This window comes from Pan paniscus, chromosome X (assembly GCF_029289425.2).
Source record: "Pan paniscus chromosome X, NHGRI_mPanPan1-v2.0_pri, whole genome shotgun sequence".
NCBI classification, from domain to species: domain Eukaryota; kingdom Metazoa; phylum Chordata; class Mammalia; order Primates; family Hominidae; genus Pan; species Pan paniscus.
The window spans coordinates 67,718,177-67,735,525 of NC_073272.2; the positions used below are offsets into that span (position 1 = coordinate 67,718,177).

At 39.4% G+C, this 17,349-nt stretch overlaps 1 protein-coding gene and 1 pseudogene across 5 annotated transcripts in view; both read right to left on the reverse strand.

Moving 5' to 3' along the window:
- OPHN1 (oligophrenin 1) overlaps window positions 1-17,349 on the reverse strand; it is a 386,455-nt gene that overhangs the window by 21,280 nt on the left and 347,826 nt on the right. For all 5 annotated transcript variants that reach the window (XM_003816906.6, XM_014343473.4, XM_008970014.4 and 2 more), the window contains exon 20: window positions 8,636-8,783. In XM_003816906.6, coding sequence (XP_003816954.2) covers window positions 8,636-8,783 — 148 coding nt within the window. The remainder of the gene's footprint in view (window positions 1-8,635; window positions 8,784-17,349) is intronic.
- Window positions 5,733-7,251, reverse strand: LOC100975776 (phosphoglycerate kinase 1-like; annotated as a pseudogene).

Here is a 17,349-nt window from a genome sequence, read left to right on the forward strand (position 1 = left end):
AAGACATCATCAGTTAATTCTTAACCACTTCTCTGAAAAGTATTTTGTTAAGGTCTCTCAAATTTTAAGTTAATCAACATAACATACTTTAACTTCGTTCTCCAACCCGGAAGGAAACCTCCAACTGTTCTTTCCCCAGCTTTTGTGGTCTACAATTTCCTCTGACATTAGTACATGTCTTTCAGTGGTTCTGAGACTTACTTAAAGCTTTTGAAACCCTAATGAGACCTAGGGACCATCTCTCTAGAAAAATTAACCCACACAAATATAGCAAAAATTTTGAAAACTAATTTTTTAGTGATTCACAGAGCCTTCTGAAGCTGTCAATAAACCCCAGATTGAGAATGCCTGCTGTAAAGAAATTGTCACCTTCCATAGTCATAAAAAACTTCGAGTGCAGTGGTTAAGAACAGAGGTTCCAATGAGAACACTTGGACACACGAAGGGGAACATCACACACCGGGGCCTGTTGTGAGGTGGGCGGAGGGTGGAGGGAAAGCATTAGGAGATATACCTAATGTAAATGATGAGTTAATGGGTGCAGCACACCAACATGGCACATGTATACATATGTAACAAACCTGCACGTTGTGCACATGTACCCTAGAACTTAAAGTATAATAATAAAAAAAAAAAAGAACAGAGGTTCCGGCCAGCAAATTGAAACCTGAGATATATATCAACCAATTGCAATACATGGATCTTATTTAGATCTTGATTTTTTTTTAACAAAATGAGATAATAGGAGAATGTGGATACTGACTGGATAGCTGATCTTACGGAATCACTGTTTTGTTTTATTTTCTTTTAAGTATGATGATGATATTGCGGTTTTGCTTTTAAAAGAGTTCCTTTCTTTTAGAGATATACACTGAAACATTTACAAATGAAATGCCATGATGAGTAGGTTGGGGGAACGGGTAGGGGTATAGATGAAATAAGACTTGATATATGTTTTTAAATGCTGAAATGTGGGGAGTTCAATACGTTTGTTTCCAATTTCTGTTTATGTTTGGAATTCTTCGCAATAAAATGTTAAAAGACATGCAGGCTCTGAAGCCAGGTGGCCAGGTCTGAATCTCAGTTCTGCTTCTTACCGACTGTGAGACCTCGTACAAGTTCCCTATTCTCTCTGTACCTCAAATTTTCTCCTCAGTAAAACGGGAATAATAAAGAATACCGGTCTCATGAGGTTATGGTGAGGATTACAGGAGATGGTATACTTATTTCAGTGCCTGGCACATAACAGACACTCATTAATTGGTGGTTATTATTTACACTATTATGTGGTGGGTGGGCAGTGAGGCAAAAGTTTCCATGGGGGAAGTCTTGCTGCAAAGTCTTTTGTCCCCTAGACAGTTTTATTCTCCTTGGGAATTTGCCACCACTGATGCCACTGCCAAAGGGGCCGGAACCAAGGGGAGTTCCCCTATAGTCTCCCTAATTTCATCCCAAAGTAGACACATAGCCCTTTATTTATTAACCCTAGCACAAGTGCAACCAGACAGAGGCCATCAAACAAAAAACTACCAAAGGCTCACAAATAATGGCATGAACATGAGCACAAGAGTGCCAAATAACTAGAGCCTCTGGCTTCCAGGACGTGCCTTGTGGCAGAGGCCATCTTTAAACATAGCACTCAGGAGTAACTCAAGCACATCTACTCTCTCCAAACAATAAAGTGCATGGTGACATAAATTCTTTCCCTCACAGGCTTTAGCCCAACATCTCAGCTGCATGTTCCTATCTGAATACTTTCTTCTGGACAAGTGACTCCATCTCTGCTCTCCCTTAGGGAAATAAAGGTTGCCTGTGCCCTACAGGCCATAGAGTAACATCACCATCTCAAGAGAGCCAATCTTCATAAAGAGGACCCACATACACAGCCTCAGAGAGGCTGCTACCTTCCACTCAGGAAAGTATCTTCTGCTGGCTCGGGAAAATAGGAAATGTAATGATAGAAGCCATGATGACTTCGGAGCCAGGCCTTTCAGCAGGGAAACTATTTCTAGGTTCTGGGGTATGGTGAATAAAAATAATGATAATAGTGACAATGACAGTAATAATGAGAATAATACTGATAAAGACAACACATACCATTACTTGAGCACTTATACCATGGCAGGCCCTGTTCTAAGTGCTTTACCTGGATTATCTCATGTAATCCTCAAAACAGCTCTATAAAGTAGTACATTGTTATTAGCCCCATTTTACAGATAAGGAATCTAAGACACCCGCAGTCTCCATGTCACAAAACTACTAAGTGGAAACGCCAAGTTTCAAATCTTGAAGTCTGCTTCCAGAGTCTACTTACTCTTTCTGAAGAGAGTTCATTGCTCTGTCAGGTAATAAAAGTTCGGTGCCATCCCCTTTCCCTAACCAGCCACCCATTTCTACAGGAAAACACACAGACAAGTCTCAGGGACTACGAAGAACTGGGAGTGAATCAGGATGAGACAGGGAGGCCTCATAAATAGGCGTGGGGCCAACCCTTAAAGTGGAGGCCTCTCTTCCATGGGTGGGTAAGAGGTGGGGAGAAGCTTTGAGAGGATACACACTGGTACAGTAATAGAAATAAATCAATTATTATAATACATGTAGATTCATGCAAATAAGTGCTAGGAGTAAGACAGTACTAATACTGACTGCAAGGATTAGAGAGGGTCTTTATAAAACAGGTAACTTTTAAGCTGGGCCTTGAAGAATTCCAAAAGGTGGAGCTAAGTAGAAAGGGCATTCAAACAAAAAACAACTTGGAGGAGTGAAAGACCATGCTTTGCCTAAGAAAATATAATTAAAAGTTTGGTTTGGCTTGAGCATAGGGACCAATTACAGATGAAAAAGTGTGGGTAGCTGGAGGTGAGGTTGTTGCAATAAGTTGGGGCTATATCATGAAGTCCATGAATGCCATGCTCAGGAATACAAACTCTGCCTTTGAGTCACAGAAGACAATGATTTTGGGGGGCAGAGGGCTGGGGGTGGGGAGAAGTGGCATTATCAAATATGCATTTTTAAACATCCCTTTGGGTTCATTACGAAAAGTAATGAAAAATAGGCTCGTCCCAATGAAAAGTAGCTTGGACCAGAAAGACTGGTGGCAGAAAGACAAGCTAGGGGACTGCTGATGAGAAGGATCCAAACTAGAGCTGCGTCAGAAAAGAGAGGCAGATTCAAGAGAGGTTAAAGAAGTGGAATAATCAGGGCTTAGTTATGGAGGTGTGATGGAGTCCATGACGAGGGTGAAAGGAGTCACTGACATACTATATACAAAAGGGATATCAAATTTCAGACTGAGATAATGAGATGCTACTGGTGAGCAGGATTGGTTCCTTCTCAGAACACTGTTCAGACAGGTTATAGGAAGTGTGATATTATAGTAAATAAATAAGCTTTAGGATAAGATAGATGAGTGCAAATTGTTCTGTCATTTAGTAGCTGTGTTAGTTGGGAAAACTACTCATCATCTTTGAGCTTCCAGTGCCTTCACTATAAAACAGAATTCAGCATACCTACCTCGCATGGGAGTGCTGAACATTAAATGAGATTATGGATTCACACTCACATAGGATGGCTAGAATAAATAAGACAGACTATACAAAGTGTTGGTGAGGATGTGGTGAAATTGGAGCCTTCATTCATTGCTGGTGGGAAAGTAAAATGGTGCAGCTGAGGCCTCGTGCAGTGGCTCATGCCTGTAATCCCAGCACTTTGGGAGGCCGAGGTGGGCGAATCATGAGGTCAGGAGTTTGAGACCAGTCTGGCCAACACAGTGAAACCCCATCTCTACTAAAAATACAAAAAAATAGCCTGGTGTGGTGGTATGCACCTGTAATCCCAGCTACTCGGGAGGCTGAGGCAGGAGAATCACATGAACCTGGCAGGCGGAGGTTGCAGTGAGCTGAGATCGCGCCATTGCACTCCAGCCCAGGCGACACTGTGAGACTCCATCTCAAAAAAAAAAAAAAAAAAAAAAAAGGTACAGCTGCTTTGGAAAACAGCCTGGCAATTCTTCAAAAGTTTTAATATAGACCGACCATATAACCTACAATTCCAGTCCTAGGTATATACCCAAGATAATTAAAAACAGACATCCACACAAAATCCTGTGCATGAATGTTCACAGCGGCATTATTTATAATAACCAAAAAATGAATACAATCCAAGTGTCCATCAACTGATCAATGGATAAATAAAATGTGCTACATCTATACAAAGGAATATTATTTGTCCATAAGAAAGAATGAAGTACTGATACATTCTACAATGTGGATGAACCTTGAAAATATTATGCTAAGAGTAAGACGCCACCCAAAAATGTCCACATATTCTATAATTATATTTCTATGAAATGTTCAGAATAGGCAAATCCGTAGAGGCAGAAAGTAGATCAGTAACTGTCAGAGGTTGGGGGAGAAGTAAACTTAAAAGTATTGGGATTCTGGGATGATGAATATGTTCTGGAATAAGATAGTTGCACAAAATTTACTAAAAACCATTAAACTGTACGCTTTAAAATGGTGCATTTTATGGTATGTGAATTATAGCTCAGTTTTTAAAAAAGTTAAAAATAAAAAATGTCTAGACTGGGTAACCTCATTGGAGATCTTCTGTCCCAAAGCCCTCATCACCACAGAGGGGCAAATTGAGGTCCAGAGAGGGGAAGTGACTAGCTCAAGTTATTCAGCAGGCTAGTAGCCAAGATTAAATTAGACCTTCTATCTACTGACACACAGTTCATTCATTTTTTGCACTCATTTATTAAGGAATTACTATATGCCTGGCACTGTGCCCATGCTTTGGATATAGTAAAAAAAACAAGTGGCCACTGGCATAGAGTTTATATTTGGGGAGACTGTAAATAAACAAATAAACCCATTCTGTAAAAATGAGACTATGGAACAACAGACAGGCATCCAATGTTCCCCTCCACTTTCTCCTGAATGCCAGCTCACCTCCTCTGTCAAAGAGTTGATCCCTTAACCTAAGTGATAATCTCTTCATCATTCCTTATACATCCACTCATTCATTCTTAGAATATTTACTAAATACATGATATGTATACCAGGAGTTGTTCTAGGGCCTGGTAATCAAATAGATTTTACATTCTAATGGGAGAGAGAGATAATAAACATGTGAACAAACAGAAGCAGGGGATATGAGTTGCATAAAGCCATATAAAGGGATAGGGAGTGATTGGAGGAGGAGAAAGAACTATTTAAGTAGAATGTTAAGAAAAGGTCTCTATGAGAAGACAGCATTTAGTAGACACCTGAATGAAAGAGTGAGCCTTGTGAAGTTCTGGAGGAAGAATGTTTAGGGCCAAGAGAGTAGCAAATGCAAAGGCCCTTAGGTAAGTTTGACACAAGTAAGGACCTGCAAGAACAATGAGATTACAGTAGAGAGCAAAAGAGACAGTGAGAGAGCAAAGTTCAGAAATGAAGGTCACAGAAATAAGCAACAGTCATATAATGAAGAATAAAATGCAAGTTTTATTCTAGGTATGAAGGGAGGTTACTGAAAATTTGGCACAGAGGGAATGATGTGATCTGATTTCCATTTTTTTCATGGTTTCAATGGACACTTTTCTTGTTTATTTAATGGATCATCAATTTCGTCTCCCTACCTACAAATGGAATTTCATCTTGTTTCCACGCTGAGTAGTGAAACAGTGACAAAGCTAATCAGGATAAGCTACATCAAAAGAGAACTAAGCTAACACAGCTCACTTTTTTTTAACAGGCAAAATATGCATATATGCATTCTAGAATGCACAATGGTTTAGTCACTAAGAAATTCAAATGGGATCTTGAAGAATGTAGGCAAATCCAGGGTGCAGTAAAGATGAGCTGAGAAGCTGTGCAACTGTTTAAGGGTTCCTGGCACTGCATCTCTTGGCCACTAGCTGAATCTTGACATGGAAGGTTTTAGCTAATGCCAAGTGGAGATGCAGAAAATGCTAAGTTGACTTAGGGGCTGTGCACAGGAACTAAAAGGCAGGAAAGTACTAAATATTGCCGAGAGCATCCACCCCAGGAAGGACTTTACCGTCCAGGAGCTCTAAACTGGCACCACCCCTAGTGCTCACATGTCTGATTTTATCCTCTGTGTTCCATTTGGCACAACAAGTGGCAGTGTTTCCACCACCTATGATGGTAGTGCAGCCCCTAGAAGTGGCTTTCACCACCTCATCCATGAGGGCTTTGGTTCCCTGGGCAAAAGCTTCCCATTCAAATACCCCCACAGGACCATTCCACACAATCTGCTTAGCCCAAGTGACAGTCTCAGCATACTTCTTGCTGCTTTCAGGACCACAGTCCAAGCCCATTCAGCCAGCAGGTATGCCAGAAGCCACAGTGGCTTGGCCAGTCTTGGCATTCTCATCAAATTTCTCAGCAGTGACAAAGTCAATAGGCAAGGTAATCTTCACACCATTCTTCTCAGCTTGGGACATTAGGTCTTTGACAATCTTGGCTCCCTCTTCATCAAACAGAGAAGTGCCAGTCTCCATGTTGTTGAGCACCTTAAGGAAGGTAAAAGCCGTTCCACCACCAATAATCATCTCATTGACTTTGTCCAGCATATTATTGATCAGGTGGATCTTGTCTGCAAATTTAGCTCCACCCAGAATGGCCAGGAAGGGTCGCTATGGGCTCTCCAAGACCTTCACAAAGTAGTTCAGCTCCTTCTTCATCAAAAAACCACCAGCCTTCTGTGGCAGACTGACTCCTACCATGGAGCTGTGGGCTCTGTGAGCAGTGCCAAAAGCACCATTGACATACACATTCCCTAGCGTGGAAAGTGAAGCTCGGAAAGCTTCTATTTTGGCGGGCTCACTTTAACCTTGTTCCCAGAGTTTTCCCTTCCCTTCTTCTTCCACATGAAAGTGGAGGTTCTCCAGCAGGATGACAGACCCAGCAGCTGGGTTGGCACAGGCTTTCTCCACTTCTGGGCCTACACAGTCTTTCAAGAACAGAACATCCTTGCCCAGCAGAGATTTGAATTCTACAGCAAATGGCTCTAAGGAGTATTGTCAGGCATAGGGACACCATCAGGCTGGCCTAGGTGGCTCATAAGGACTACTGACTTGGCTCCATTGTCCAAGCAGAATTTGATGCTTAAGACAGTAGCCTTAATCCTCTGGTTGTTTGTTATCTGGTTATTCTACACAGGAACATTGAAGTCCACTCTCATAATGACCCGCTGCCCTTTGACGTCCGGTTCGTCCAATGTCAGCTTGTTAGAAAGCGACATTTTGGAAATGGAGAGAGGTCGATGATTCAGACAGTAAGGGAGCCGGCTGCTGATGTGTGCTTGGGAAGCTTGCAGAATCCTGATTTCCATATTTTAAAGGATGTGCTGTTACTGGCTGCCGGGGAGAATGAATTACAGGCAAGGAAGAAGGCAAGCAATGATACCAGGTAAGAGATAATAGTGGCTTACAGCGATAGAAGCAGTGGGCAGTAGTAGAAGTTAGCATATAATGTGCAGGTAGAGCTGACAAGAATTGCCAATGGATTCAATATGAAGGAAAAAGGGAAAGTAGTAACCAAGGATGATTCCAAAGTTCTTGACCTTAGCAACTGGATGACTGCTGCTGCCAATTACTTAGATGGAGGAGACCAGAGTAGGAGCAGGTTAAGAAAGAGTCAGGCATCAAGTTATGTTTTGCACAGTGTAAACTGAGATGCCCATGAGTCATCCAAGGAGAACTGTTGAGCAGGAAATTTGATATGACAAAAGAGGCAAGATATCAATCTTAGATAAATTTGGAAATCATCTTTAGCATTTAAATGGTATGTAAAACCATGAAATTTAATGAGATCACACAGGAAAAGAACATGATCAGAGAACAGGACTAAGAAAAAAGCTCTGGGACCTTCTAACATGTAAAGTTGGGAAGAGAAGGAAAACCAGGAGAGAAGACTGAGATGGATTATCTGGTGAGATTAAAGGAAAATCTGGTATCCTGAGAGCCAGGTGAATAAAGTGTTTCAAGAAGGTGGAGTTAGTCAACTGTGTCAGATGCTACTCACAAACTGAGTATGATGAGAACAATGTTGTAGCTATTTGGTTTGGCCTCATGGAGATTATTGGCAAACCTGACAAAAATGGTCTTAGTGGAGTAGGAGGGCAGAGGCACATTTAGAATGGGTGTAGTCTCCACACTAGCAATTATTCCACTGAAGGCATTTATTTCTTCACTTATCTATGTCTCCATTTCTTCTGTGAGGGCAAGCAATGTATCTTAATTTCACCTAGCACAATACCTGGCACATAGTAGTTATCCAATCCGTGTTTGCTATATTTGAATTTAAAATTTCACAACATTCACCTTGCTCACCCATTTCAATATATTGGGGGCATAAATCTAAGAACACCTTGGATCCTGCACTGGCCTTATAGGGATCCTCCACGTGGTAACTTCCTTTACAAGCTCATCACCATCCTATCTGCTGTCAAAGGCTTAATCCCCTCTCTGAGCACAAACTACAAACCCTGGCTGCTTTTAAGCTCAGGAGCCAGGAAAGGTCTACTTTTATAGAGAGAAAAATGGTCATGCCACCCCTTCTGCCCTTCGATATCCTCTTTGTGTCTAATCACCATTCAGAAGCTAAAGGTGAACCTCAGTACTGACCTTCGCTTTCATCCAGGGAAGAAGTATAGAAAACCGTCCTTTCTCGCAGCAAGCGCTTTGAAATCGTGATTGGTTTGTGCCTTCTTGCTGTCACCCGAGGCGGAGGCACTGGCGGTGCAGCGCTTTCCTCAGGTGGACCTAAATAGATCTGTGGAGAAAGAAGGAAGATATCTAGAGAATAATTAGATCAAGTTTTTGTCTTCTGAATGCTACCCACCAGTTGATGCTTGCTGGCCTTATATCTAGAGTTTGTAACGTGAATACTAACATGACTCAAAGAATCAGAGATTTTCTTAATCACTCTAGCTACAGGTAAATGTTTAGGTATCTCCTACTATGCTCAAGGCACAGAACCTGGCACTTCTCAGTTTGGAAGAAAAAATGCCTATAAAAGATGGCATTAGTCCTGGATTTTCCATGTCCTTCCTGGGAGACCTTAGGCAAGTCACCTCACTTCTCTGAGCCTCGGCTTTCTCATCCGTAACATAGGGACAGCATCACCCACTTCACAGAGTGTGGTAAGAAAGAAATTAAAGGAGCTGTCAAGGTGCCTTCTATGGGTGGGGGTAGGACATGGAAGGAGACTAAACACAATTACATGCCCATATGCCTTAAATAGTTCTGAAGGGATACCAAAGAATCTGATTACATTGTTTGTCTCAAGGTAGGACTAATGATTGGCTGGGGAATACAGGGAGAACAACTGTGTTTTCCCTCCTATGTCACTTTGTTCTTTTATAATTTCATGCCATGGTACATTACCTATTCAATAAAAAGTAAAATAAAATTAAAAAGCAACAACATAGTGCCTTGGATGCTATAAGAAGTGCCGAAGGCATGCAGAAGGAGCTGTGATTAGAATTTTTATATAATGTCTCATGTGTACTTAAGGATTTTCCGGTCTCCATGGAGACCAACCTTTTCGCCCAAGTGCATACACTATGGGATGATACACATATGCGATGGAGAAAGGAGACCACTGTCTAGCCAGTGAGACTAACAAAATCAACCCCAGTGATTAGTGTAAAGAGAAATGTCAGAGCCCAATATGCCATCAGGCAAGGGTCAACACAGACTACATGGGCATGGAAATAACATGATTGAGAACACAAGGCAAGCCTGTGTAAAAGGTGGACAATGATAAGAAACAATGCATGAACAATCACAAGCCGTGAGTATATGCCTCATGATTGTAAGGAAGACAAAATGTAACTTAACAGCAAGCAGATTAATGTTGAGGCCATACGGTTCTAGGTCATATTCCTAATTCCACCATCATTAGTAATAATAGTCTAAAGAGCCACCATTTTGTGAGCTCAAACAGTGTAGTCGTTGTTACAAATATTCCTTGCTATTTTTCGAATACATGAGGTCGTTGCACTGACTGTTTCTTCCACCCAGACTGATCTTCCTTCAGATATCCATTCTTCTAGGATTCTAATCAAACATACCCTGCTCAGTAAGCCCTTCCAGGTCAATATATTTAAAACAATGACATGCCTCCCTCTACGCAAGCATTCCTATCTTCCTTCCATTTTAATTTTTTTTCTCTTCAGCATTTCCTATCACTCTCTAACATAGAACACGTTTTACTTATTGATTTTGTTTGCTGTCTGTCTCCAAGCTAGATTTTACACAACATAGAAGCATGTCTGTCATGTTCACTGCTCTATCTCCACCACCTAGAAGAGGGACTGGAATTGCTGAGGCAAAAAACAAATACATTTGCAATTCTAATGTAAAAGGCCAAACTGTCACCTGAAAATACTACTACTATTAACAGCTACTAACTACTACTACTAAAATACTACTACAAACAGCTACTATCTTATTCCGGCCAAGATAGGGCACAGAAACTAGTTTTACTCATTTAGCCTGAAACAAGTAAAAACAAAACAAAACTAGGAAAAATACATGCAACAGTAGTTTTAAAGGCATTGGAAATCCAGCAGTGAAGGACAGTGAATGCTGAGAGACTGAAAAAAACAAATGAGGTCAGCCCTATGAGTTTCCCAGCTTAGAGTTTTGCAGGCTGCAGTGCAGGAAGGGGAACCCAAGTGGAACCCAGTAGTATCCCTACGTTGAGAAGACTGAATTGGGAGTATGGGAAAGACAAGGAAGTGAGAATTTGCAAGGCAAAGTGCCAGAGAGATTTTGTACACTAAAATCTTCAAAATATTGCTGAGAAATATTAAGAAAATCTAGATAAACTGAGATATATTTTGTTTGCAGGTATAAAGACTCAATAGTGTTAAGATGTAAATTCTCACAAAATTGATCTACAGACTGAACACAACCCAAATACCAGTAAGCTTGTATGTAGACATTGACAAGCTGATTCAAAAATGTATAAGGACATGCAAAGAACCTAGAATAGCCAAAACAATCTTGAAAAAGAAAAACAAAGTTGGAAAGCTAACACTACCTGATTTCAAGTCTTATTATAAAGCTACAACAATTAAGACAGTGTGGCACTAATGTCAAGATAGGTGAATAGATCAATGGAACAAAATAGAAAGCCCAGAAATAGACCCACATCTATACAGATAAATTTATTTATTTATTTTACAAAGGCAATTCAGTGGAGAAAGGACAGCAATGGTACTGGAACAATGTGATATACATAGGCAAAAAAACAAAAAACAAAAAAAACTTCAATTCGTATCTTATACCACAGAAGAAAACTAACTCAAAATGGGCTATAATCAAATTTAAAAGCTGAAACTATAAAATTTCAAGGAGAAAAATCTTTGTAATCTTAGGTTAGCCAAAGATATCTTAGATACAATGATTCATAAAATAATCAATAAACTGAACATCAAATTTGAAAACTCATGATTTTCTAAAAGACACTGTTAAGAATGAAAAGAAAAACCACAGACTGAGTTAAAATATTTGTAAATCATATGTCTGATAAAGAACTTGTATTATATATATATTATATAAAGAACTCCCAAAACTCAATAACCCAATAATAAGAAAACAAGTAAATCAGTTTTTAAAGAATAAGCAAAATATTTGAATAGACACTTTACCAAAGAAAACATACAAATGGCAAACATAAAAAAAGTTCAACATCATTAAGTCAATAGGGAAATGCATGCTAAAAACATGATGCGATGCCACTGAACACCTATTAGAATGGTTGAAATTTTTTAGACTGACCATACCACATGTTGAAAAGAATATGGAGGAACTGGAACTTTCACTGCTGATGGGAATGTAAAATCATACAATGTCATAGTGAATTAAAAAAAAAAAACACCCAATGAAATAGATCATCTGAATAGTCCTATAACCATTAAAAAATTTCAATTCATAGTTTAAAAACTTCCAAAGAAGAAATCTCTAGACCCAGAGAGTTTAGCTGGAGGATTCCACCAAACATATACAGAATTAACATGAGTTTTACAGTCTCTTCCAGAAAGTACAATGATACAGTTACTTAAGAAAAATGTTTTACGTTTTCTTTAAAAATTAAATGTATAATTACTATGTGACTCAGTCATTTCTACTCCTTCATGTTTACTCAAGAAAAAAGAAAACATATAGTCGTACAGACTGTACACAAATGTTTGCAGCAGACCCAAACTGAAACAACCCAAATGTCCATTAACTAGTGAATAGACAACCAAATTTTGGTATATATGATGGAATACTACTCAGTACTAAAAAGGAATGAACTATTGACTCACTATAACAACTTAAATTAATCTCAGAATAAATATGCTGAACCAAAGAAGCCAGACCAAAAGAAAAGTATGTACTGCATTATTCCATTTATACAGAACTTTAGGAAACACAAATTATACTGACAGAACTGATTAGTGGTTGCCTTAGGTGAAGAGTTTAGTGTGGGAGTGGCCTGGAGAGGGGAGGATTTTGAAGCGACCAGCCATTGAAAAGGACATACAAAGGAAAAGAAAATGAAATAGCTTGTGAACATAAAAATCAACTTCACTAATAATTATAAAACTACAATTCAAACAAGATATCACATTTTGCCTATTAGACTGATAAATTAAGAAAAATCAATATTGTCCTAAACTGACAAAGAAGTGGGTAAAAACAGTCACCTTTATAAGCTGTTATTGGGAGGGTGATTTGGTTTATCCATATTGGGGGTCAATCTGGTAGTAGCAATCATGATTTTAAATAGGCATGCCCTCTGATCTCCCTACTTTTAAAACCCCTATTAAGCAGAAATCCTGACACATACACACACTGATATCTATGCAAGTTCCATGTACCATAAAAAAATAAAACTACATAAATATCTATTAACATGGGAAAGTTACATAAATTGTGGTTCACTCACTGAGGAATATTACACAACTGTTAAAAGGTGGTGATGTAGATTTGTAAGAACTGAGGTGGAAAGATTAAATATTTTAAAGTAGCTTATGGAACAGTATATATAGTATGATGTCATTATTCAAAAATAGTTTTGTGTGTGTATGAATGCACTGTCCTTTGTCATTTATAATTGCAAAGAAAAGGGTCTAAAAGCATACACATTAAATTGTTAACAATCACAATCATAACCTCTAGGAAAGTGAATAGGATTACAGAGGAATGTCAACAGATACATTCCTGTTTTAGTCTATACACTTCTATATTATTTAAATTTTTGTGCTGAATTTTAAGTTTAGTTTGATTTTTTAAAACATAATAAAAATGAAAACAAGGACACCCTCTAAAATATTTTTTATTGTTGTTTAAGAAAGAACCTAAATTGTAGGGATCTAACACACATGAGTTCAAACCCCAGCTCTATCACTTATGGCCTCTGTCATGTTAGGCAAGTCATTTAACCTCTCTGAGCCTCAGTTGTCTAATTTGCCAAAAGAAGATCATGTCTATGAGTATAGTTGTCATGATCAACTGATAAATGTACATGAGTATTTGTCTAGCTTAAATCCCCCTTCTCTCTCTCTCTCTCTCCAGGGCCCTTCCATTTGGTTTTGAATACAACCTCTTAACTGGGGCCAATTCTATTTTCCAGGGGACATTTCATGACATCTGTGAAAATATTTATTGTCACAACTGTGGAAGGGGGGTTGGCATCTAGTGGGGAAAGGCAAGGAATCCTGCTAAACATCCAACAATGCCCACGGCAGTCCCCACAACAAGAATTATTGGCCCAAAATGTCAAAATAATACCAAGGCTGAAAAATGTTGGTCTAGAATAATGAAGAGGAATAACAAATGAGAATATACTTACTTAATGCAGATGGGATTCAAGAAAATTTTAACCCTGAACTAAACTTCTAAAAAAACATTTTGAAAACATTGAGTGGAGGAAAACAGAATACATATTTATTATGTTTATAGGCATCCATCCACGCATCTGTCCATCCAACAATCTCTTCCGATTGAACCCAAGTGAGTGTTATTAATGGAGATAAACGCATCATATATTATTTCCCTTTGCTCAGTTAGAAGACATCCTTGCTGAGCCATTCATAATATACCAGACCATAGACACCCTCCCTCACAGATGGCGTCACCTCATACTTCAGAGAAAAGGGAGGTCATTAGAAGTAAACTTCTTCGGCTGGGCGCGGTGGCTTATGTCTGTAATCTCAGCACTTTGGGAGGCTGAGGCAGGCGGATCCCTTGAGGCCAGGAGTTCAAGACAAGCCTGGCCAACATGGTGAAACCCTAGCTCTATTAATAGTACAAAAATTAGTCAGGCATGTTGCAGCATGCCTGTAATCTCAGCTACTCAGGAGGCTGAGGCAGGAGCATTGCTCAAATCTGGAAGGTGGAGGTTGCAGTGAGCCCAGATTGCACCACTGCACTCCATCCTGGACAACAGAGCAAGACTGTCTCAAAATAAATAAATAAATAAATAAATAAATAAATAAATAAATAAATAAAGTAAACAACTTCAACTTTCTGTCCCCATACTGACAAACTCATTGACATCCACACTTATAAACCTACTTTATCTCTCCTCACTTTCTAAGGAGAATGCCTCTACCTATGCTCTGGATCCCATCTCATCTCTTCCTGTTTCTCAGGGACCTTCCTCCATCATTCATCTCCTTTCTTACAATACTGTTTCTCAAAAGCATTTAAATGAACTTAAGTCTCTCCTGTCTGAACCCAAGCTACTCCCCACTGCCATCACATTCATTTTCTTCTACACTTTCCAGACAGTTAAGTCTCCATTTCTTCATCCGCCAGTTGATCCTCAACCTTGTCTCTGCCCACATCACTCCTCTGTAACTGTTTTTACAATGATCACCACTGGCCTGCTGATTGCTGACTCCAACAGGTACTTTTCAATTTTTATTTTGACTGTGCTCCAACATTTAACACATTTAACCAATCCATTTCTAAAAATTCCTCTCTCTTTACCTTTCTGCTTCTCTGAACACTGTCGTCTCTTTCACTGGCTCTCTCTGAAATTTAATGTTCTCCGGGATTATGTCCTCAACCTTCTAATGATCTCACTTGTCTGCACTCATTCGCTTTCTCAACCGTGTCATCCACTCACATGGCTTGCACTACCAAGTTTCTCTACTGGTTTCTATACCAATATATCTAACTAACTGCTCAATGTTGCCTTCTGGATATCCCAGAGGTATCTCAAATTCAACATTTCTAGAATTAAACACTTTCGTCCCTTAAAATTTTTTATTATCTAAAACAATGCCAATGTCCAAGCCACAAATCTGGACATTATTATCTTAAAATCCTCCCCCTCTCTCACATCCCACATCCATTTAGTCACCAAGTTCTATCAATTATACTTCCTTAATGTCTCTCTAATCTGTCCCCTCTGCTCACTACCACTGACTTGGTTGAGTCTCATCATGTCTCTCTATGATTATAATAGTCTCCTAATTGTTCCTTCTGTCTCCAGCCACTCCTGTCTTTAATCTGTCTACCCAAGTGCAGGTAGAGTGATCTTTCTCAACTCTAATCTAATTGTGTTACTCCACTGCTTAAAATGTTTCAATGACTCTTCACTGTCTTCGGGACAAAGGCCAAATTCCTTAGTTAGCACACAAAGTACTCAATAATCTGGCCACATCCTGAAATCTCCAGCCCCATCTTCCACTATTCCCCTACATTCACCCTCCACTATAGCCATGCTGAATTATTAAAGTTCTTTAGTCTCTTAGTTATTTAGTTCTTTGGTTATTTTATGGAACTTAATTTCTCTGGTGTCTCATTCCTGTATGTATCCAGAGTGATCTATACACAGAACACTTTCACTCTTACCCTTTATGGAAGAGACTGCTAATTGCTTACTGGTACCCACCTTCCCCTTCTTACTTTTACTAATGGAAGTCACTGAATGGTAGCTGGGCACCCATGCCTACCTTTCTTAGTCTCCCTTGCAGCTAGGTAAGGACATGTGATTAAGTTTTAGATAACAGAATACAAGTAGAAATAATGCATGAAAGCCTCTGGGTCATGCTTTTATGAAGAAGCTGTCTGTATTACATTCTGTCTTTTTTTCCCTTTCTCTCTGGCTAGTAAATGGGGACAAACGGAATAGCTATCTAGGATCAAGAAACTGAAGCCAAGTGGTGAGGATGGCGGAAGTATGTCATTGATCTTGGACTATTCACTGCTAGACTTTTATGTGAGAGAAAAATGAACTCCTCTCCATCATATTTAAGCCAAATAATTTGCAGTCCTCTGTTATAGGAGGACTTTTCTTACAGAAGGTTAATTAATTAATCTACTCCTCTGATTTTCAGGACTCACATCATGCATTACCCACTGTATGAAGACTTCTCTGATTCCCAATAGAGAGGTAAGTTCCCTTTCCGTGGGCTCCCACAGCATCCAATGCACATCTTCACCACAGTCTTTATTACACTGCATCCTGAGTGTTAGTTGGTTCCAGATACCCCCAAGTCCCATAACTTTTCTGACAGCAGAGATTTTTTTTCGTGATTCCTCTCTAGAGACTAGGGCTGAGTAGGGCACGAGGCAAGATAAAGCAGCTCAATGACAGTTTTTAAAATGAATGGATGAATTTTGGCTACCAGGCCCTTTAGAGCATATTAAATAATAGAACTTTTTTTTTCATTTATTCCTTCACCAACTATAATTGGGAAGAGAGAGTACAAAATAGAGGTGAGAGAGTACAAAGTAGAGGTCAAAGAGTCAGGACAGAGTCAGAGTCAGTTGTGTTGGAGCTTTGCTATGTAACCAGGGGCAAGAAACTTAAACTATATGAATCTCAAACTTGAAGCTCAGTTTGCATTTCGAAAATGTCAGCTGCAAAATGAGAATAGTGATACCAACTACCTCATAGGGTTGTTGTGATGGTTGAATGAGGTAACATACAGACATACCTAGGAGATAGTGTGGATTTGGTTCCAGACCACCAGAATAAAATATGTATCACAATAAACTGAGCCACACAATTTTTTCTGGTTTCATGGTGCTTATACTACACTGTAGTCTAGTAAGTGTGCAATAGCATGATTCCTAAAAATACGGTGTACATCCCTTCATTAAAAATAATTTATTGCTAAAAAATGCTGACAATCACCAGAGCCTTTGGCAAATCATACCCTTTTTTGCTGGTGGAGGGTCTTGCTTCTATGTTGATGACTGCTGATTGATCAGGATGGTGCTTACTGAAGGCTGGAGTGGCTATGGCAATTTCTTAAAAGAAGACAACAATGAAGTTAGCTGCATCAATTGACTCTTCCTTTCACAAAAAAAAATTTCTCTGTAGC